The 23,708-nt window shown below is 45.0% G+C and overlaps 2 protein-coding genes across 2 annotated transcripts; one reads left to right on the forward strand and one right to left on the reverse strand.

Moving 5' to 3' along the window:
- Positions 1–355: 355 nt before the first annotated feature.
- On the forward strand, positions 356–1,764 carry PtA15_10A491 (uncharacterized protein; the record flags this gene model as incomplete). The annotated part of the gene is made up of 6 exons (XM_053160672.1): positions 356–458; positions 572–722; positions 849–1,021; positions 1,096–1,208; positions 1,425–1,469; positions 1,552–1,764. The coding sequence occupies 6 exons, from the start codon at positions 356–358 to the stop codon at positions 1,762–1,764; spliced, it is 798 nt and encodes a 265-aa protein (XP_053024623.1).
- A 20,400-nt stretch (positions 1,765–22,164) lies between these two features.
- On the reverse strand, positions 22,165–23,267 carry PtA15_10A492 (uncharacterized protein; the record flags this gene model as incomplete). The annotated part of the gene is made up of 2 exons (XM_053160673.1): positions 22,165–22,230; positions 22,308–23,267. 2 exons carry the CDS (start codon positions 23,265–23,267, stop codon positions 22,165–22,167), a joined length of 1,026 nt encoding a protein of 341 aa, XP_053024624.1.
- Between the last annotated feature and the right edge of the window lie 441 nt (positions 23,268–23,708).

Raw genomic sequence — 23,708 nt, forward strand, 5'->3', positions numbered from 1 at the left:
GCGCCAAAGTTAACGGCCATGAGCTGGTCAGCCGTCCCGCTTTTGCTTCGTTAAAATGATTGTAATAACTCAAAGATTGGATACATGTCGTGCTGCATGAGCGTTAGTTGAGCCTGTCTGATAATCGCCGACATTGCCCGATTACCGATTAGATTGCCATTGATTCACATGGCAGGTATCGATCTCTGCTGACTTGTCTTACCGATTTGTGAGGGAAACGTCAGTCTTCTGGCCCTGGGCAGGCGCAGATAAAAAAACCTCGAGCATTTTAAGACAACCAGTCCTGGCCTTATTCCCAGCCAGGTCAACAGGTGCATTATTCTCTCTGATCAGGTTCTCCTTTTAAAATTTCAGAATGTCAGGTTTCGGTTTGCCGGCATTAGAGAGCCCTGCTATCAGTCCCAGCATGTCCTTTGCGAATACGCTTACCCTACAAAGCCAGGTCACATTGAATACAGGTAAGGCTTACACTTTTGAGATCTCGAACAGGGTGGGTACGGTAGAACAATGACAAATTCTTCCACAATGTTTCAATCAACGGGTTTTTTTTCTCGCATTGAACTGTAATTAGGTTATCAAATGCCATTGTTGGGATTTGGGACGGTGGGACTAGGGAACGCCGAAGAGGCCTGTAGTGAAGCGATCAAGATTGGCTACCGCCATCTTGACTCAGCAATTTTTTATCGAAACGAATATGCCGTGGCCCAAGCTGCAGAGAAATGGTAAGATATCGCCACCTCTTTCCAGACTTTGTGGTGAACCACTACTAGGGGGTCCTGTTCATGCAATTAATCACAGCCGACATCGAACTGGGCGGCCGTTTATTTTTCTTGAAATCTTTTTTATAGTGAAAGTGGATGGGATTCCATATTCCTGACTACTAAGATACCATCGTCTGAAAATGGTGAAAAGTCATTAGAACGTTCGCTCAGTCATACTTCTGGGAAACCTTGGGATTTAGTTCTACTGCACGAACCGCTGGGTGGACGCCGGGCGCGACACGAGGCTTATAAGGTGCTAGGTAAAGATAAATTCTGTCCGTCATTCCCTCGAGTTGGAGCTCACAGTCTGTTTCCTACTTTGGCCATACTCTAGCTGAGGCTCAGAAGAATGGAAAGGTAAAATCAATTGGCGTTTCTAATTTTAGCGAGCGTCATCTGAAAGAATTGGAAGAAGCAAATGTGGGACCAATCCCAGCGGTTAATCAAGTTTGTCAAATAACTTCATGTTTCTTATAACTCTATGATACTTGCGTAAACATATATTTTATCCCAAGTGTCCACTTGGACAGTTTTCATGAAGCTGAAGGTACATTGCATGCTTGTATCCAGCTTGAATTACATCCTTGGTTTCAACAAAAAGAACTTGTTGATTACTGTCAGCGCAATGGGATCGTAGTATAAGCCTATTGCCCACTTGCTAAGGGACAGCGCATGTCAGATGAAACAGTGTCAAAGATTGCCACCAAAGTAAGTGCTTGTCCGCATAACCTTACAACGCGTTTTTTAAGACTGGAAGAAGATTTAAAATTCTTGACACTCTTCATTGTAGGTGAACAAGACCGTAGCTCAAGTTCTGTTGCGCTGGTCACTTCAGAAGGGCTTTGTGCCATTACCAAAGTCAACTAAGCCCAATCATATGAAAGATAATGCCAACATATTTGACTTTGAATTGAGTGATCATGACATGAAAGAGTTGGACAATCTTGAAATGGGTAAAGAAGGTTCTGTTGCTTGGACTGCTCAGTGCCTAGAGGCAGAATAGTAATTGATTTCTTATGCAAACACTAAAAGTATCAGCATACAATTGTCCATAAACATAAAGAAGCACTTGAGCACATTAAATGTTATTTACACACAGTATTTATCTCTTGCTTTCACAATTAACTTTGTATGCACATTGCAGAAATTGTGGTATGTTTGATCAATGGCACTAAAACTCTTATCTCCTACATAGCTAGGTATGATGATGAGGGTTTTATTCCAAATTTCTGCATATCTGTCTGTAATAGTATCCAAAAAAAGGAAATACTCAATCAAATATTTATGTCTTTGTAGGCTTGAGTCCAATCAAGCAAAGTTTTCCCTTTTTTCAGATCATAAAGCTATCCAAGTCAGTTTTGCCTGTAGGTTATCTGGTTTTTATTTTCATATAAATCTAGAGTCTGTGAGTAAATACAGGATATGAATGACATATTTTACTATCACTAGTTCTAAAAATTTGATTTCTGTGGTTGGTGCCAGCGGGGAACTGATAAAATACATCTACATCAAAAATACTTGCTGCTCCCCAAGTGTAAAAGAACCAGGAGGGCCCGCAGGGTCCAAGCTTGCTCCAAAAAATGTGTTTTCTTTCAAATTTTGTACCATTAATCTGCCCACACTCTCCTTAAGGATAAATTAGAATTACAAGGTTTGATGGAGGAAATATGTATAGCTCAAATCTGAGGGAGAAATCATGATTAGCATTTGAATGGGCCTGGTTTAATTCTTTCCAAAAAACTCTATCAGCACCAAAAAAAATAAGGGGACTAGTTTTCTGGTGATGTGAAGCTAATTCCAGCTTTATTCCAACCTTACTCCCACCCCTGATGATGACAAGGGGGCCATTGTTGGAGTACCACTGAGCTTTCCACACATGTTAATGCATGTCACCTGACACCTATTCACTTCACTTGTTTTGTGGTGCAGTATGATGTTTTCATTGTTTCTTGAAAGATCAAGTGATGATCAACCAAACTTCTGAAATAATTGAAGATTTTGTTTCACTCAGCTGCTTCAACTTATGGAAATTCCTCTTTTACTGTTTTGCATTATTAAACTTATTTACAAAAACACAGTGTCAGGAGGATTGATACAACCCAGCCAACTTTCACTGTGAAAAAAAAAATGCAATAAACTGCTGCCAGTTGACATGCAATGTAGCCCCTTTGTAATATTGCATGTTGACTGGCAGCAGTTTCTTGTGTTTTTTTTACAGTGCTTACTGCCTTAATTGGCTGAGTGGGGTGAATCCCACTGAAACTGGGCTGCCCATGGCACAAATGGGTTTTGATAGGCTGAGTTAGAGATAGTCATTTGGTACCCGCGGCAGGTACCTAGTACCGCTTGGTGGGTACCCCCTTGCACCCGCCTTGCACCCGCGCAGCGGTGCCGGGTGCGGTACTAGGTACCACTACCAAGATGGATGAATTTGCAATGGGGTCATGCTAAATGCACCCCAAGCTTTTACTTCATGCACCCCAAAGAAATGGGGTATAGCGTTGGGTACCCCAATAAACTTGGGGTATTCCTACTTGCACCCCTGTTTCCATGGGGTGCACAACTAAGCACCCCAAAATAGTTGGTGTACTCAGCCAAAAACTCATGTACAGCCCGGATGTTGGGGTAAATCATCCCATACCCCAAGTAAGTTGGGGTGCAAATCACTTACACCCTAAAATGACCTTTTGCTTGACTGACTTGCACCCCAATTTAAAAAATTATTGGGGTGCATCTTGGGTTGTGTTTGTGGGGTCTATTGGAGAGAACAGCTTGAGGCTGTTTTTGGTGTACAGCATTGCATTCTACTTTAGAAAGCCCAATAGCGTGTATATTCAGCAATAATAATAATAATAGTAAAAAACAAACAAAAAAGAAATCAAGCACGGGCGAGGGACTTGCAGTAGAGAGCAAGTCCCTCTTGGATATGATTCAACCAGTTTTTAGCATTCTTTGAAGTCACCCGAGATGCCAAGATAGGAGGGGGAATAGGTTTGACGCCGTCAATCGCCACCACATTGGGCAAAACCCAATGATTACCATTGACATGGAGTAGATATACCCTGTCGGATTCGCCAGAGGGACCAACGCGTAACGGGAGGTAGGTGCCGCAAGAACTGATAGATAGGAAAATTACTGGCTGTCCGTAAGTGTTTGCAAGTATCTGACCGTGATCAATCCTTGAAAGCCATTTGTTGGGCTGTATGTCCATTTCCTTGGTTTCGACCTTGATCCTTTCTAGGATTTTTGTCATTACATCATCGCCGCCCTGTAATTTTGTGTAAACAGCTCTGTATTCCGATGCTTCCTTGAGCATCTCCTCCCTGACGCGGAACCACCCGTCTTCATTGTACCCAAGGGCTTTTGCTACACAGTGAAATCCACAGTTCCCATCGGCGGCGGGGTTGAAAATGTTCGGAATGAACTGTTGGAGATGTCCGGGGATCTGTGAGAGATAGTTGGGCTGATCAAAAATTAATTTAGCACACTTGCAGCTAGCAAAAAGGCACATTAAAACTAAAAAAAACTTTACCTCGACAGAGCCTGTCACTCCCACCTCAGGCACACTAGGCTGCTTCTCTTTTTCCATTTCTTGATTGTCGCTGTCACGATTATCGTTGCTGTCATCATTACCATCGCTGTCACCATTATTGTTGCCGTTGCTTGAAGCCGACTTGTTTCTGTATTCAAGAGGTTCCTCCTCAGACGATTCAGTATCATCGCCGCCGGTGATCTTGACTCTTTTGGACTTCGGTTTTCTGGGCGCCTCCAAGGCTTGTTTCTTAGCAATACGCTCGCGATTTAGCTTAGCTTTGACGATTTCAAACGCCGAGGGATTTCTTTTTGTTGATGATGTTTTTTTCTTGGCTGAAGGCCGACCTTTGGTGCTCTTTTTGATTTCGGGTGCTTGGATGGGTACAGCCTTATGAGTTCCAGCAATAATGTTTTGGATTTGGTCGATCAAATCCAAAACTTTGTTGGGCTCTTCGTGCAAGAGTGACACCATGATGAGTTTCATTTCCTCGTCCAAATCGATTTCTGGAGTGTCAGGTTTCTGAAACAATGGTTTTTTTGGCTTGAATCAGCTATTGAATGTCAACTTGTGGAGAAGGCTTGTACTTACAGTGATCTCGGGATTATACTTCAGATGCCACTGCAAGTGGAAATCATCTGGAGCCAAAGCATCGCCCCGTTCCAAAACTTTGGTTATGATATGTGGGCACGGTATTCCAAGGCCAATCAAAACTGTATGCGAGCACGGCTCTGTGGCATCGAAGTTCTTGAGCCGATCGAATTGCTTGATACACTCCTTGAGTGCAAACGTTGAGATGTGTCCGAGAAGAAGGATGAAGCACTTTGGCACCTTGACGAGCGTCTTGACGGTATCCTGTCCTATTGACTCGTGAACCTGATTGATTTGTGTGTCAACCGCAAGTGCTAGAGACTTGAAGACCAATAGTAAGTCGCCAGTCGAGTTTTTTATGAAGGATTTGAGGTAGGCATGGCCCAATTCCACACGGGAGGTATTGAGGTTTTGGAGATGGGGAAACTGACAAGCCCAAGCGACAATGAAGAGCTCCTTCACCGGTAGAATATAGGTCTCAAGGTATTCCAGGACAGCCGGCCAAGTTCCAAGGTGTTTCTTCAACGCATCGATTCTCTCCAGATATATCTCAGGCGTCTTTGCTTGGGTGACTTGGCCCCAAAGAGACATGAAGTCCTTCCAAGGGTCCGGTTTCGGTTTTTCTGGAGCGGGGTCCTTAGTTGAACTAGTTTTTGGTTTTTCAACTGGTGCTGGAAAGTGCTTTTTACAGTTGGTCGTGATGTTCTTGTTAAGGTGCCAAGTACATAGGTTACTTTGTGTGCCCGGGAAAACTTCAGCCAAGGCCGAACGTAACGCTTTGTCCCAATCGGTGATGAATACTTTGGGGGTGCGTTGAGGTCGCCAGATGTGCTTTCTCAGGCAGTTGACTGACCAGATATAACTGTCGGTGTCTTCGTGAGCCATGAAACAAAATCCGATTGAGAAAGATCGGTTAGATGCAGCTTGACCAATGACGTGTAGCAAGGGGAGGTCATATTTATTAGTTTTGTAAGTGGAATCCAACAGGGCGACGTGGTGATTGATCCGTGCAAGGTGGATGGACCCGGGGTGAGCGAAAAAAAGAGTTCTGATTGCACCGTTATCTGCCACCTGGACATCAAAGGTCCAGTTGGATTCCTTCAAGATACATAAGAGAGCCTCGGTTGACGACCTGCCGTTCAAATCTTCCCGACGAATCTTTTGAAGAGCATTGCTAACGGTTTTGTTGGTTGCATAAGTCTGGTTATCCGAGGTTTGGAGCTGGAGTAGGATCTGCGCCGGCTTGAGATTGGACTGGGAGAGCTTTTGAATATCTTCAAATTGTTCAGGAAGCAGCTGCTTGTGAGCGGAATGAGAAGAGGGTGCCGCCAATGCCTCGTGGTTGTGTTGGCCATGTTGGATCTCAAGAGTCCAAGTCTTGTTTGTAATCTTCTTGCTGGTGGGAATAGAGCCTTTCAGTTCGAACGGGCACTGGATTTTTGCGGTTGAGGTTTTCCGTCCAGACTGATTCAGGACTGAGCCACGAAATTCACCGGATCAATCGCACCGGATGTACACATTTTTGTGGGCATTCGAGTGGGCTTTGAAAATCGCGTATCCATGAGATTTGGCCCAGTCCTGACAGAACCTGACCAAGTCATCCATTGAGAGAAACTTTTTGAGGGGCGGAGGATCCAACGGTGCTGAAACAGTGAAAATACAAAGAAAATTCAGATTTGGTATGGTATCACTGGCAGATTGAGAGATTCAAGACATTCTTACCACCCGCGTTGTAATTGTAGTCTTTTATATTAGTAATCACACCACTGCAAAAAAACTGTGTCAACTGTGAGCAGTTGACATGTGGTAACTCTGAGGAAGCTTGTGGTGTTACACCAGCCTTACCCAAGGTTTGACTCAACCAAAGCTTCAATGCACAGTCACTGTGCACCTTGCACAGTGACTGTGCCAACAAAGGCACTTGTGCATTCAGGTGGAGTTACAATGGTAGCTTGGCTTGAGTATCCTGCATGTCAACTGCAAGCAGTTGACCAAGTTTTTTTTGCAGTGCACCATTTGGGGGAGGATGGTTGGTAATAACGGCATTGTGAGCTGACTGGACCGTTTGCTTGTTTTTTTCGCTTGCAGAATCTGGGGGAGCTGGTGCGTGGTCGGAGCTATGATTGGATAGTTCAATGTCTGGTGCCAGAGTCATTGCGTCAGTCTGATCTAAGGGAGGGATAAGTGATATCACCGAAGATTTGGGTGATTGAACCAAGGGAGGGATTAACAATGGAGACTTTGGAGAAGCCGATCGAGGGGGAGGATCCACTGGAGGAATCATTGGAGCCGGAGCCAAGGGTGGAGCCGGAGCCGAGGGTCCAAATGCTGCCAGGAGCTGTTGCATTTGCAACCAAATCTCTGGGGGGACCGTGATGCCTGTGCTGGTATTTGGTTGGTTTGGGGTGTTCGACATGTTGGTCGGTATGCTGGGTTGGTTGCTGAGCGGTGCGGTGGGGTAAGGTTGCTGGATGATGTTGGACCTTGAGAGTCTAAGTCTCCACGGTACCCCAATATATCTAGGTTGGTGTGACACCCCAAATGTACCTGGGGTGCCTAGCAGCGGACCCCTTTCACGCGGACTGACTTTGTGAAGATTGGGGTGTGGGGTCTTTGTACGCCACCTATGATGGGGTGCCTGTGCTGTGCACCCCATGTATTTTGCCAGTCTTGGGGTACCTTAAGTCGCACCCCAATACATATGGGGTAATGTGTGCTGTACCCCATCGCCCATGGGGTAAGAGGTTCTATACCCCAAGTATGTTGGGGTACATGGGGGCTGTACCCCCTTTTGGGGTGCATGAAGTAAAAGCTTGGGGTGCATTTAGCATGACCCTTTGCAATGTCATATATTGATCAATATAGCGTATATTGATCAATTTATATTGATCATTTTTTTTTCCTCTTGATACCTTTGTCTGTGTTCCATGTCTCCTTAATACTCTTCTATAATCTCTCTCCTTCCCCCTGTGTTAGCTTCAAGCCACAGGAATCTTTTTTTTTGCCTGATAACATTCACAGATTTCTACATACACCATTCAATTCTTCATGAAAAAAAAAACATTGCAGGTTTGAGGATCAATCCAGGGTGGCTGAGGGGTCTCAATTTTTTTTTCTTTTTTTTTTTTTACTTCAACAATTGATGTCATCTGAAGTCTCCAAATCTACTTTTTTTCAAAAAAGGTAAAACATTGACCCCTGACCTGTCTTGTGATACCATCCTGCATGCATTGTTAATTTGGTTGGTTGAACTTTCTGAAGATATTGCACATCATACTTGAAGTGCTACATGCATAGATGGACTTTTTGAAATTAGTTTACCATGGTTTAGCATATTTTTGTCAGGTTTTTTTTTATCTACTTTTGTTATCAAATACAGATTAACAAGGAATATTTCCACATAAAATTTCATCCAACAATTGTTCTGCATATAGAACGCAGAAATGTTGTGTTTGGGGTCACATCCATTATGCAGCAGCTACAATCTGATCAATTGCCAAATATCACTACTTTGATAGTTTCTTGGTGTTTCTGCCACTATATCTCATCCCAGCATGGAAATTCTTCCAACATATTGTTACCAAAATGTTGAAAAGCACCCAAAGTTTCATTATGTACCTTTACTGACCACAAAACCCCTAATGTGGCAGCTACAGTCTGATCACTTTCCAAATATCACTACTTTGGTAGTTTCTTGGTGTTTCTGCCACTATATCTCATTGTAACATGGGAATTCTTCTGCCATATGGTTACCAAAATGTTGGAAAGCCCCCAAAGTTTCATTATGTACCTTTACCAAGCACAAAAACACCAAATGTAGCAGCTACAGTCTGATCAGTTCCCAAATATCACTACTTTGGTAGTTTCTTGGTGTTTCTGCCACTATAGCTCATCCCAGCATGGGAATCCTTCTGCCAGATGGTGACCAAAATGTTTGCAAGCCCCCAAAGTTTCCTTTAGTACCTTTAATGACCACAAAACCCCCAAATGTAGGAACTACAGTCTGATCAGTTTCCAAATATCACTACTTTGGTAGTTTCTTGGTGTTTCTGCCACTGTATCTCATCCCAGAGTGGGAATCCTTCTGCCAGATGGTGACCAAAATGTTTAAAAGCCCCCAAAGTTTCATTGCGTACATTTACTGACCACAAAACCCCCAAATGTAGCAGCTACAGTCTGATCAGTTCCCAAACATCACTACTTTTGTAGTTTCTTGGTGTTTCTGCGACTATATCTCATCCCAGCATGAGAATTCTTCTGCCATATTGTTATCAAAATGTTGAAAATCCCCCAAATTTTCATTATGTACCTTTACAGACCACAAAACCCCCTAATATAGCAGCTACAGTCTGATCAGTTCCCAAATATCACTACTTTTGTAGTTTCTTGGTGTTTCTGCCACTATATCTCATCCCAGCATGAGAATTCTTCTGCCATATTGTTATCAAAATGTTGAAAATCCCCCAAATTTTCATTATGTACCTTTACAGACCACAAAACCCCCTAATATAGCAGCTACAGTCTGATCAGTTTCCAAATATCACTACTTTGGTAGTTTCTTGGTGTTTCTGCCACTATATCTCATCCCAGCGTGGGAATCCTTCTGCCAGATGGTGACCAAAATGTTGACAAGACCCCAAAGTTTCATCGCGTACATTTACTGACCACAAAACCCCCAAATGTAGCAGCTACAGTCTGATCAGTTCCCAAATATCACTACTTTGGTAGTTTCTTGGTGTTTCTGCCACTATATCTCATCCCAGCATGAGAATTCTTCTGTCATATTGTTATCAAAATGTTGAAAAAATCCCCCAAATTTCGTTATGTACCTTTACAGACCACAAAACCCCCTAATATAGCAGCTACAGTCTGATCAGTTCCCAAATATCACTACTTTGGTAGTCTCTTGGTGTTTCTGCCACTATATCTCATCCCAGCCTGGGAATCATTCTGCCAGATGGTGACCAAAATTTTTACAAGCCCCCAAAGTTTCATTATGTACCTTTACTGACCACAAAACATCAGTTTCCAAATATCACTACTTTGGTAGTTTCTTGGTGTTTCTGCCACTGTATCTCAGTCCAGCGTGGGAATCCTTCTGCCAGATGGTGACTAAAATGTTTAAAAGCCCCCAAAGTTTTGTCATGTACCTTTACTGACCACAAAACTCCCAAATGTAGCACCTACAGGCTGATCAGTTCCCAAATATCACTACTTTGGTAGTCTCTTGGTGTTTCTGCCACTACATCTCATCCCAGCCTGGAAATACTTTTGCCAGATGGTGACCAAAATTTTTGCTAGCCCCCAAAGTTTCATTATGTTTGTATACTGACCACAAAAGCCCCAAATATAGCAGCTACAGTCTGATCAGTTCCCAAATATCACTACTTTGGTAGTTTCTTGGTGTTTCTGCCACGATATCTCATCCCAGCGTGACAGTTCTTCCGCCATATGGCTACTAAAATGTTAAGAAGCCCTCAAAGTTTCATTATGCACCTTTACTTACCACAAAACTGTGAAACTATACAGCTAGGTGAACGGCTATGCGCCCATAAATTGGGAAAGCGGCTGGGAGCTCAATCAGCTGCGGAATCTGGTAAGCAAAGCGAACCACCTTCTGCAGTCCAAAAACCAGCCGCGAGGTTGTAAAACTGACACATCACTCTGATGCATGCAGGTCCGAACCAAGCAAGCAGAAAAATAAGGTTAGTGGAAAGCCACAACCGCAAGACACTCGCAGACAGAATAACCAAAGCAAGCGCCAAAGGTAAGCGGCTGGTATCTTTATCTGTTGAGCTGATCTAGATGTTGAGCTAACGCCGCATCCCATATCCTTTAGTCTCAATTGAGCAGGAAAAGACAGTATGAACCGAATCCACTCAAAGAGTAGGAGAAACACTTGGTGAGTAGTTGCAAAAGCTGGAAAAGAGAAATAAAGAGGCTAAATGAAAATGAAACGTCGCAATTCTTGTCTAGACGAGGTTGCCGCACTCATCCGCCGTTTCTCCCACGCTGAACAATAACTGGAAAAAGGGAAGGAAAACTTCCATCCAAGTAAGAACTAATGTTCCCTCAAGACATAGATGAGAAAGAGCTAATGGTGCATTGATTCATGCTCGTACTCACCAGAAAAGAGAAAGGACACAGGACTTTTCTTTTCTACTTCTCTCATCTCTATAATCACCACTAGTAGACAGCGGTCAAGCTGCCTGCTCTTAGGTAATGACCTTTTCATTATTACTTTACTTTAAACAACAATGTACTTAGAGTAGAGAACAAGTCTAATGAAAAGAAAACTCTTAGTTGCTTGAAATCTTTCAGATTTACAGTCTCGACTCTCGAAAGCAACCTCTAATTCAACAAACTAGGAGCAGGACAGCGAAATGGCTGACTCCGATAATGAATCTAGCGATTCCAACATTGGAGGAAAACCAACTATGAAAGTGCCTACCTTCAACGGTGAAAACTTCGAGATCTGGGAGAAGAAGATTCGAATGGTTCTTGCAGAATACAATCTCGAGCACTTCATCGATGAACCCCCGCTGCCCAATATGACCAGAAGATCCAAAACGAAAGCACAAAAAGCAGCTAATCTTCTGTGTTCCAATCTGACCGATGGCGTGTTAAACACTATCGTGAAGAAAAATAACTCGAAGAATCCTTTCGAGTTATGGCAGATGTTCAAGTCGGTATACGCCTTGGGCTCCATACTTGCGAGCTACGAAGTCTGGGTGCAGTGGGAAGACACACAATTTCATGACGACATGGCCTCGTACATCGCAGGAATCGAGGAATGCTTGGCGAAGTTTGAATCCTTGTTGATCATTGTGCCGGATTTTGTTATATGCTGTAGCATCATCAGCCGCATCACTAAAAAGAGGCCGTTCCTCATGCAGAGCCTGTTTGGTGATCTTAACTCGCTCGGAAAGCCAAAATTCGTCATCAACAGACTCAGGGAAGTCGGCCGCTTTGAACGTTCAAGCAAGAGAAAGGCTCCTGAACCTAGCTTGGCAAACGGTACTACAACAGCTCTCGCGGCGGAAACAGTGAATAAGAAAAAGAAGGTTTACAACCCCATAAAATGTTACGGAGAGAAACATAATCCCGCCGCCAAGCACCCCGAGAGCGAATGCTGGACAGTTCACCCATCAAAATTTAAGGAGGCCATGGAAAAACGAAATGAGCAAAAACTAAACGGAGTGTCGTACCACACCACGACTCAGACCGATCGAACTCCAATGAGCGACAACATTCGCCCCTTCTTCAGCTACCTGTCTAGCACCAAAGAACACCAGACGACAATTCTAGATTCTGGCGCCAGCAACCATATGCTGAACGGATTTGGCTACTTTAAACAAACAAACCCAGTCAGTATTGAAATAGTCACGGGGAGTGGGCCAGGCGATCTAGTTGCAACAGCTCGAGGTGATGCAACTCTGCCTCTTGCAAACGGCGGCACTCTTACGCTGAAGGATGCGCTTTACGTCCCGAACCTCACGCGCAACCTTGTCTCACTAGTCCAGCTAATGAAATCGAAGGCTCTAATACAGCAAGGAGCGGACGGCTACGCAGTGAGAATAGACAGCGGCCAACCATTCGCAGTCGACGTCTCGAATGATCTCTTAGAAATCAAAGGAGTTCTGGATCCGGAAAACCTGATTGTTGGTCTCTTAACCGAAACGGCAAAACCACCGTCCGACTTTGTCAAATGGCATAACCGACTCAGTTACGCCGGATCTGCGAGGATTGCAGCTGCGGTATCAACACCCTTGGACCTGTCTAAGACACACGCCTGCGCCGCGTGCATGCAGGGTAAGGCAGTTCGCCTATCCTGTAAGAGCAACTTCAAGCCATCAAACGCTCCACTAGAAGTTATTCATGGCGACCTCGTTGGGCCAATCTCACCTCCAACCAACGGAAACGCTCGTTACTTCCTGACACTAGTTGACCAATACGCCGGCTACATACACTCCGTTATCCTGAAAGAGAAAAGTCAAGCAGCAGAGGCCATTGAAAACTTCCGAACTCTCTTCAAAAAACAAACAGGCCACACAATGAAGAAGCTAGTTACAGACGGTGGCGGAGAATTCTGCAACAAGGACCTAGGTGCTATACTCAAAGAATCGGGAATTCAGCACAACGTGGCACCCCCGTACACACCGCAAAACAACGGTCTAGCGGAGCGTGCCAACCGCACCTTGATCAACATGACCAGATGCATGATCATGCAGTCAAATGTGGCGCCAGAATGGTGGGGTGAGGCCGTTCAAATGGCGACCGCTACCACCAATTGCTTACCGTCTCTCTCAAAAAGCAAGAAGTGCCCAGTCGAGCTTCTATTCAAAACGCCTCCAAACATGAACTACTTCAGGCCGTTTGGCTGCAGAGTGTGGGTCGTGAAACCAAAGCAGCACAGAGTGGAGAAATTTGGACCGATCTCATGGGAAGGCGTCTTAGTAGGGTACGAGAACGACTATTCCTCCTACAAGGTATTCCGACTTGAAGACAAGCAAGTATTCACGGACAAACACGCACACTTTGACAAGAGTGCTTTCCCGTCATGCGGAGCGCTTCGCCGGAATCAACTGGTAAAAAATGTTGATAGAATGCCCAATTTTGCTGCTGAAGCGGATCTGCTGTTTGAAGAAGACACAAACCCACCGACATCAGAACTCGCGGACTTCGACTCGGACAACACCAAAGATGAAAAGGAAAGAGAGGACATACTCAGCAAAATGAAAGCCGGCAGAACACGCTCAGTACCTGAGAGTGAAACCTCACCATGGGAGGATGACCTAACACCTCCCCCAAGAGAGATTATCGGAGCAATCGACAACCAAAACATCGTTGAAGGCAAGAGAGAAAGGAAGCAAGCCTATACAGTTACGGTTTCAATCGAACCAAAGAATCATAAGCAGGCGATGGCGGGACCTGAAAACGAGCAATGGAAGGAGGCTGAAGAGCGTGAAATTGAAAACATGAAGAAGCATGAGGTTTGGATAGTCCGCGTTGGGGTCGAAACCAACGACCCAATTCCATCCACGTGGGCTTACCGGAAAAAGCTTGGCTCCAAAAACCAAGTAATTGAATTCAAGGCAAGGATCTGCACTCAGGGCTTCAAGCAAACCCACGGGCTTAACTTCGAGGCAAAATATGCGCCAACCGGAAAGCCGGCATTGCTCAGATTCCTGCTGTCCTTTGCTGTGAATAACGGTCTCCTCATTCATCAACTGGACGTCAGGAGCACCTTCCTGACCTGTCCACTAGAAGACAAGGTGACGCTCCTGCCCCCTCCTGGCCCGAACTGCCCCCCAAACTCGGTCTTAGAACTAAAAAAGGCAATCTACGGGCTGCGGCAAGCGCCGTTGGTGTGGTATAAGCGACTGTCAAAATATATGTTCACGCTAGGGTTCAAGGCTGCCCTGTCCGACCCTTGCGTTTTCTGGCGCACCACGGAAAGTGGAAAGCCGCTGACCTGGATCTTTGCGCACGTGGACGACTTGGTCATCATCAGTGCGGAACCAGAGGTATTCAAAGCGGAAATGGAAAGAGAATTTGAGATTAAGTACATGGGCCAGGCTGAATTCCTCCTTGGAATGAACATTGAGCAATTCAAAAATGGCTTGCAAATCAATCAAACCCAATACATCAAACGCAAACTTCAAGAATTTGGTCTTGAAAACCTTCACCCCTTGTCCTGTCCGCTCAACCCAAGGGAATACCTCAAGAAAGCAACACCGACTGAAATCCAAGCATTTGCGGAAAAAGGGATAAGCTATAGGGCGCTAGTCGGCTCGCTCAACTACTTGAGCATTCTCACAAGACCGGATATTGCGTACGCTATGAGCACCCTGTCACAGTTTCTAGAACACCCGGGAATCAAGCATTTCCAAGCGGCAGTCCAGGTCTTCCAATACCTCAAGGGAACAAAAGATGTCGGCCTAACCTATGGCAGGCAACAAAACTCAACTGTACAAGCCTTTGTTGACTCGGATTGGGGCAACTGCCCGGACACCCAGAGATCAACAACAGGTTTCGTCGTTCAGTCCGGAAACCACTTAATTAACTGGAAGTCTTCAAAGCAACCAACAGTGTCTCTCTTGACTACAAAAGCTGAGTACAAGGCCTTCTCGGACCTTGGACGCGATCTAGCCTGGATAGCCAACCTGGCCGATGAAATCACAATCTTTCCCGGCCTCAAGTCCATCAAAGTTCATATTGACAATTGCAGCGCTCTAGACTTGGCAAAGAGCAAGACATCGCAGAACAGCTTCTGAACGAAGCATATGTCGATTCGTCTGCACTTTGTCAGAGAGCTAATTGCCGTCGGCCTAATAGTTGCAATCTACGTCAAGACCACCAACAACGCTGCAGATTTCCTCACTAAACCGACCGGCAGGACAGTCATCAAGAAGTCCCTTGCAAGCCTATCAGTCATCCGGATTCCAGGGCCTGCTTTGCATCTCGCGACTCGAAGCATGGGAGGCTGTGAAACTATACAGCTAGGTGAACGGCTATGCGCCCATAAATTGGGAAAGCGGCCGGGAGCTCAATCAGCTGTAGAATCTCGTAAGCAAAGCGAACCACCTTCCGCAGTCCAAAAACCAGCCGCGAGGTTGTAAAACTGACACATCACTCTGATGCATGCAGGTCCGAACCAAGCGAGCAGAAAAATAAGGTTAGTGGAAAGCCACAACCGCAAGACACTCGCAGACAGAATAACCGAAGCAAGCGCCAAAGGTAAGCGGCTGGTCTCTTTATCTGTTGAGCTGATCTAGATGTTGAGCTAACGCCGCATCCCATATCCTTTAGTCTCAATTGAGCAGGAAAAGACAGTATGAACCGAATCCACTCAAAGAGTAGGAGAAACACTCGGTGAGTAGTTGCAAAAGCTGGAAAAGAGAAATAAAGAGGCTAAATGAAAATGAAACGTCGCAATTCTTGTCTAGACGAGTTTGCCGCACTCATCCGCCGTTTCTCCCACGCTGAACAATAACTGGAAAAAAGGAAGGAAAACTTCCATCCAAGTAAGAACTAATGTTCCCTCAAGACATAGATGAGAAAGAGCTAATGGTGCATTGATTCATGCTTGTACTCACCAGAAAAGAGAAAGGACACAGGACTTTTCTTTTCTACTTCTCTCATCTCTATAATCACCACTAGTAGACAGGGGTCAAGCTGCCTGCTCTTAGGTAATGATCTTTTCATTATTACTTTACTTTAAACAACAATGTACTTAGAGTAGAGAACAAGTCTAATGAAAAGAAAACTCTTGGTTGCTTGAAATCTTTCAAAAACCCCCTATAGCAGCTACAGGCTGATCAGTTTCCAAATATCACTACTTTGGTAGTTTCTTGGTGTTTCTGCCACTATAACTCATCCCAGCGTGGGAATCCTTCTGCCAGAGGGTGACTAAAATTCTTAGAAGCCTCCAAAGTTGTATTGTGTACCTTTACTGACCACAAAACGCCCAAATGTAGCAGCTACAGTCTGATCAGTTCCCAAATATCACTACTTTGATAGTTTCTTGGTGTCTCTGCCACTATATGTCATCCCAGAGTGGGAATCCTTCTGCCAGATGGTGACCAAAATGTTTAAAAGCCCACAAATTTTAATTATGCACCTTTACTGAACACAAAACCCCCAAATGTAGCAGCTACAGTCTGATCAGTTCCAAAATATCACTACTTTGATAGTTTCTTGGTGTTTCTGCCACTATATCTCATCCCAGCGTGGGAATCCTTCTGCCATATGGTTATTAAAATATTTAAAAGCCCCCAAGTTTCATTATTTACCTTCACCATCCACAAAACCCCCAAATGTAGCAGCAGTCTGATCAGTTCCCAAAAATCACTACTTTGGTAGTTTTGTGGTGTTTCTGCCATTATATCGCATCTCAGCATGGGAATCCTTCTGCCATATGGTTACCAAAATGTTTACAGGCCCCCAAAGATTCATCATGTTCCTTTAATGACCACAAAACTCCCAAATGTAGCAGCTACAGTCTGATCAGTTTCCAAATATAACACTTTGGTAGTTACTTGGTGTTTCTGCCACTATATCTCATCCCAGCGTGGTGAATATTCCGCCATATGGTTACCAAAATTTTCACAAGCCCCCAAAGTTTCATTATGTACTTTTACTGACCGGATGAGATCTAGTGGCAGAAACACCCAGTCACTACCAAAGTAGTGATATTTGGAAACTGGTCAGACTGTAGCTGCTACATTTGGGGGTTTTGTGGTCAGTAAAGGTGAATAATGGAACTTTGGGGGCTGTAACATTTTGGTAACCGTACAGCAGAATAATTCTCACGCTGGGATGAGATATAGTGGCAGAAACACCAAGAAACTACCAAAGTAGTGATATTTGGGAACTGATTGGACTCTAGCTGCTACTTTTGGGGGTTTTGTGGTCAGTAAAGGTACATAATGAAATTTTGGGGGTTATAAACCTTTTGATCACCATCTGGCAGAAGGGTTCCCATGCTCGGGTGTGATATAGTGGCAGAAACACCAAGAAACTACCAAAGTAGTTATATTTGGGAACTGATCAGATGATCAGACTGTAGCTGCTATAGGGGTTTTTGTGGTAATTAAAGGTACATAATGAGACTTTGGGGGCCTCCTAACATTTTAGTATCCATATGGCAGGAGAACTCTCACGCTGGGATGAGATATTGTGGCAGAAACACCAAGAACTACCAAAGTAGTGATATTTGGGAACTGATCAGACTGTAGCTGATACATTTGGGGGTTTTGTGGTCAGTAAAGTTACATAATGATAACCATATGGCAGAAGGATTCCCACGCTGGGATCAGATATAGTGGCAGAAGCACCAAGAAACTACCAAAGTAGGGATATTCGCAAACTGATCAGACTGTAGCTGCCATGGGGGGTTTTGTGGTAAGTAAAGGTACATAATGAAACTTTGAGGACTTCTTAACATTTCAGTAACCATATGGCAGGATTATTCTCACGCTGGGATGAGATATAGTGGCAGAAACACCAAAAAACTACCAAAGTAGTGATATTTGGGAACTGATCAGACTGTAGCTGCTATAGGGGGTTTTGTGGTAAGTAAAGGTACATAATGAAACTTTGAGGACTTCTTAACATTTTAGGAACCATATGGCAGAAGAAATCTCACGCTGGGATGAGATATAGTGGCAGAAAAAACAAGAAACTACCAAAGTAGTGACATTTGGGAACTGATCAGACTGTAGCTGCTACATTTGGGGGTTTTGTGGTGAGTAGAGGTACATAATGAAACTTTGGGGGCTTCTAAACATTTTGGTCACCATCTGGCAGAGGTATTCCCACACTGGGATGAGTTGTTGTGGCAGAAACAACAAGAAACTACCAAAGTAGTGATATTTGGAAACTGATCAAACTGTAGCTGCTACATTTGGGGGTTTTTTGGTTGGTACAGGTAGATAATGAAGCTTTGGGGCTTCTAAATATTTTAGTAACCATATGGCAGAAGGATTCCCACGCTGGGATGAGATATAGCAACAAAGGGTAGTTACGTTACGTTGTGTTATCCGCGCAATTTTGGTAACATAACTATCCCTGTTATCCGGGCCCCCCCATTACTTTACTAGCCACAGGGACATTTCAGGCCCCGCGCGTAACGTAACGGGCCTCATTTTTGACGCCCGTTATCGCTTTATCCCCCGGATAACGCAATAACGGACCATTTGCTGCTTTTTTAGCCTCATTTTTTGCCTGTTCTCAGGGGCTCCGCGCGCCCAGATAACGCAACGAGCATAAAAAAAGGGCTTCATATGGTGCGCTAACGTAATCGCACCGCCGTTACGTGTAACGTGTAGATAACGGGAAAATCTGTTACGTTACCGTTATCTACGTGTTACGCGTGGCGTAACTACCCTTTGTTGGATATAGTGGCAGAAACACCAAGAAACTACCAAAGTAGTGATATTTGGGAACTGATCAGACTGTAGCTGCTACATTTGGGGGTTTTGTGGTCAGTAAAGGTACATAATGATCCTTTGTGGGCTTGTAACCATTTTGGTCACCATCTGGCAGAAGGATTCCCACTCTGGGATGAGATAGCGTGGCAGAAACACCAAGAAACTGCCAAAGTGGTGATATTTGGGAAGTGATCAGACTGTAGCTGCTACATTTGGGGGTTTTGTGGTCAGTGAAGGTACATAATGAAACTTTGGGGGCTTGTCAACATTTTGGTATCCATATGGCAGAAGGATTCTCACTCTGGGATGAGATATAGTGGCAGAAACACCAAGAAACTGCCAAAGTAGTGATATTTTGGAACTGATCAGACTGTAGTTGCTACATTTGGGGGTTTTGTCGTTGGTAAAGGTAAATAATGAAACTTTGGGGGCTTGTCAAAATTTTAGTAACCCTCCGGCAGAAGGATTCTCACGCTGGGATGAGATATAGTGGCAGAAACACCAAGAAACTACCAAAGTAGTGATATTTGGAAACTGATCAGCCTGTAGCTGCTATAGGGGGTTTTGTGGTAAGTAAAGGTACCTAATGAAACTTTGAGGGCTTCTTAAAATTTTAGTAACCATATGGCAGAAGAACTCTCAGGCTGGGATGAGATATTGTGACAGAAACACCAAGAAACTATCAAAGTAGTGATATTTGGGAACTGATCAGACTGTAGCTGCTACATTTGGGGGTTTTGTGGTGACTAAAGGTACATAATGAAACTTTGTGGGCTTGTAACCATTTTGGTCACCCTCAGGGCGGAGGATTCCCGCTCTGGGATGATATATAGTGGCAGAAACACCAAGAAACTACCAAAGTTGTGATATTTGGAAACTGATCAGACTGTCGGTGCTATATTAGGGGGTTTTGTGGTCAGTAAAGGTACATAATGAAAATTTGGGGGATTTTCAACATTTTGGTCACCATCTGGAAGAAGGATTCCCAGGCTGGGATGAGATGTAGTGGCAGAAACACCAAGAAACTACCAAAGTAGTGATATTTGGGAACTGATCCGACTGTAGCTGCTACATTTGGGGGTTTTGTGGTCAGTAAAGTTACATAATGAAACTTTGGGGGCTTTTAAACATTTTTGTCACCATCTGACAGAAGGATTCCCACACTGTGATGGGATATGTGGCAGAAACACCAAGAAACTACCAAAGTAATGATATCTGGGAACTGATCAGACTGTAGCTGCTACATTTGGGGGTTTTGTGGTCAGTCAAGGTACATGATGAATCTTTGGGGGCTTGTAAACATTTTGGTAACCATATGGCAGAAGGATTCCCACGCTGGGATGAGATATAGTGGCAGAAACACCAAGAAACTACTAAAGTGGTCTACCAAAGTAGTGATATTTGGGAACTGATCAGACTGTAGCTGCCACATTTGGGGGTATTGTGATCAGTAAAGGTACATAGTGAAACTTTGGGGGCTTGTAAAAATATTGTTAACCATATGGCAGAATAATTCTCACGCTGGGATGAGATATAGTGGCAGAAACACCAAGAAACTACCAAAGTAGTGATATTTGGAAACTGATCAGACTGTAGCTGCTACATTTGGGGGTTTTGCGGTAAGTAAAGGTACATAATGAAACTTTGGTGGCTTTTCAACATTTTGGTAAAAATATCTTGGAAGAATTCCCACGCTGGGATGAGATATAGTGGCAGAAACACCAAGAAACTACCAAAGTAGTGATATTTGGCAACTGATCAGATTGCAGCTGCTGCAAAATGGATTTGACCCCAAACACAATATTTCTGGGTTTCATATGCAGAACAGTTTTCCAATGAAATTTTATGTTGAAATATTCCTCATTAATCCGTGGTTCATAACAAAAGTAGATTAAAAAAAGAACCTGACAAAAATATGCTAAACCATGGTAAACTAATCCCAACAAGTCCATCTATGCATGTAGCACTTCAAGTATGATGTGCAATATCTTCAGGAAGTTCAACCAACCAAATTAACAATGCGTGCAGGATGGTATCATGAGAGAGGTCAGGGATCAATGTTTTTCCTTTTTTGAAAAAAAGTAGATTTGGAGACTTCTGATAACATCAATTGTTAAAGTAAAAAAAAACAAGAAAAAAATCTCAGACCCTTCAGCCACTATGGATTAATCCTAAAATTTGCATTGTCTTTTTTTCATGAAGAATTGAAAGGTGTATGTAGAAATTTATGAATGTTATCAGGCAAAAAAAAAAAATCCTGTGGCTTGAAGCTAACACAGGGGGAAGGAGAGAGATTATAGAAGAGTATTAAGGAGACATGGAACACAGAAAAAGGTATCAAGAGGAATAAAAAAAATTGATCAATATAAATTGATCAATGTACACTATATTGATCAATATACAACATCGCAAATTCATCCATCTTGGTAGTGTACACAGCGGGACTACCCCGTGTGAATTGGAATCGCAACAATGACGCGACAGTAGCCGTGGCGTTGTGCAATGCGGGAGGATGCACTTGTGACTACAAGTGCCCGTGTCGCACCTGTTCCACTGACTGGGACGTGCCCAGTCACTAGCCCGGCTTCCCCATGCACCGGTGACCCAGAGAGGACTTGAGTGTCCTGCCTGCGTCACCGGGTGCGTCACAAGAACACTAGTGCTCCGAAATTAGACGGTTGACCCTGGCTGTGCCACCGCTGACACCCAGCAGTAGTGTAACCCCCTCCCTGGGGGCCCAGCCACGGTTCACACCCACAGGTTTGACTTCAACGGTTGTTTTTGAGCAGTGGAGCCCTTTTCGGGGGGCTCCAGGTTTGTTTGAGGTTTATAAAGAGAACGATCCGTGCCGCCCTGGCTGGCCCGCCTGCTCAACCCAATGTTCAAGTCTTCTCCGCCTGGAACCTCTCCCTACCCTTGAGGGCCAGAGCCTTGTCACCTCCCCTCTGACTTTGCGGCAATGATATGAACATGAACATGCCTCCCCTGTAAGGACTCGAAGTGAGAGTCCTTCACTGTCCGGTACTCGTGGCTCAGAAGTGGAACTAGGAGGCTCGGGGGCAGAGTTTCTAGTTCACGGGGCTATGTATTGCAAAAGGGGGAACGAGCTAGCCGGGAGAGATGGATGAAGGTGGATCTCTGCTGGCTAGGAAGTGGAAGGGAGCACAGACTAAATATTTATCTGTGACATGTCTACATCTTAGTTTGTGAAACCCGGCAGAAGGTGGGGCTTCACAGTCTCCCCTCCTATAAAAAAATGAGAGGGGAAGTTAAAAGGAAACAGATAAGAAGGAAGGACAGTTTGGGGAAGATTTCAGGAGTGGGAGTAGTGGCAAGGAGGAGGATTTCATAGTTTGAGAGAAGGGAGGCGGTCTGGGCAGGAAGGACGGGGAGGGGGAGGCGCGTGGTGCAGCTGGTAGATGGCTCAGAGGGTGTCAGTGAGGTCAAAGAAGTGGGAGAAGCTGGTATTGATCTAATTGGCAAAGGCACTGGGGAGCTGGATGGGTTCAGAGAAGTCGGCGAGGGTAGGGAGGGACTCGAGTGAGTGCGGGTCAGCACCAATGATCCCAGGGAAGCAGGACAACTGTGCTGGTGGCTAGAGCAGGAGGTCTTCGAAGGCGAGGAGTGTGTCATGGTCGTCATGGTGGGGATGGTTGAATCTGTGGAAGAGCAGGGGTACTTGCTAAAGTCCGAGCGTCCTGAGAGAGAGATTATAGACGATTGGGGAGGGGCAGAGATGGAGGGCACATGGGATGGTTCGCGGAGTGAGGAGGTTGGCAAAGATGAATTCAAGGAAATAGGAGGGTCGGGATGGGTGCTAGCAAGGGAGGCAGATGATGCAGCCAAGTGCAGTCCTGGCTTTGTGCTTTGGGCTGCAGGAGAGGCTGAAAACACGCTTGGGGCCAATGGGGAGGAGAAGGGCGAGCGTGGCAGGGAGCTACAGGAGGCCGAGTGCTGTGAACGGGGCAGGGCACATGCCAGTTGTGCTGATTGAGGTTGGGGCAAGGTAGAAAGGTGGGTACAGGCGCTGGGCGGCGAGCAGTTTGAGATTGGCGGTGTTGGGTTCCAGAAAGTTTGACGTGTCAAGATCGGTTGGAGGGTGCGTTTGCGAGTGGTCGGGTCAGCGCGAGACGTAAGCAGTGGGCTTCTCAATGCTTTCGCGCTATCTGCTGGTAAGATGGGGACAAGGCCCCGTTCAATTGAGTAGCGTAAGGAGCAGGTTGCTAGAGTAGTAGGCAAGGAGATGTTTGATGGGGTTCCTGTCCGCGGATGGCGTTTGGGCGGCCTAGAAGAGGTGGTAGCGAGTTGATGAGTAGGCTGGGGGATCATCGGGTAGGCTGGCAAGGTCTTATGAGGAAGTAGGCCAGGGCTTTTGGGCATATTTGGAGGTGGTGGTAAGGTTGTACTTGGTGATGTGGTTGGTGAGGATGGTCGGAAGGGGAGAGGCATTGGCGGGTTGTAACCGGTGGGGGTAGCACCAACGGGCAGTGGCTGAGATTCAGGAGCGGAGGAGGCCAAAGGCACAGTTTTTGAAGCAACGGTCAGCGACAACCAAGGATTGGATCGCTCCTTTTTAAAAACATGTTCGAACGGGCTAAGCCCAGTGGTAAGGTTTATTGCCGAGTTGATCGCAAATGTTAGGGCTGCTAGAGTTTCCAGCCACTTGGTTTGGCGCTTGGCTGTGAAGTTTTGTAAAATTTCCTTGACAGTCCTTCCACGCTTCTTGGTCCCGTTGTTAGCTTGTGGAGAGGCCGACAATATGTGAATTCGCACTCCATACTGGTTCAAAAGTGTTGCGGAGAATCGAGATGTCCAAATTTTGTCCATGTCGCATATCAAGGTTGATGGAGCTCCAAATGTGGTCACCCAGCTGTCAAAGAAGCGGCTGGC

Source organism: Puccinia triticina, chromosome 10A (assembly GCF_026914185.1).
Source record: "Puccinia triticina chromosome 10A, complete sequence".
Taxonomy (NCBI): domain Eukaryota; kingdom Fungi; phylum Basidiomycota; class Pucciniomycetes; order Pucciniales; family Pucciniaceae; genus Puccinia; species Puccinia triticina.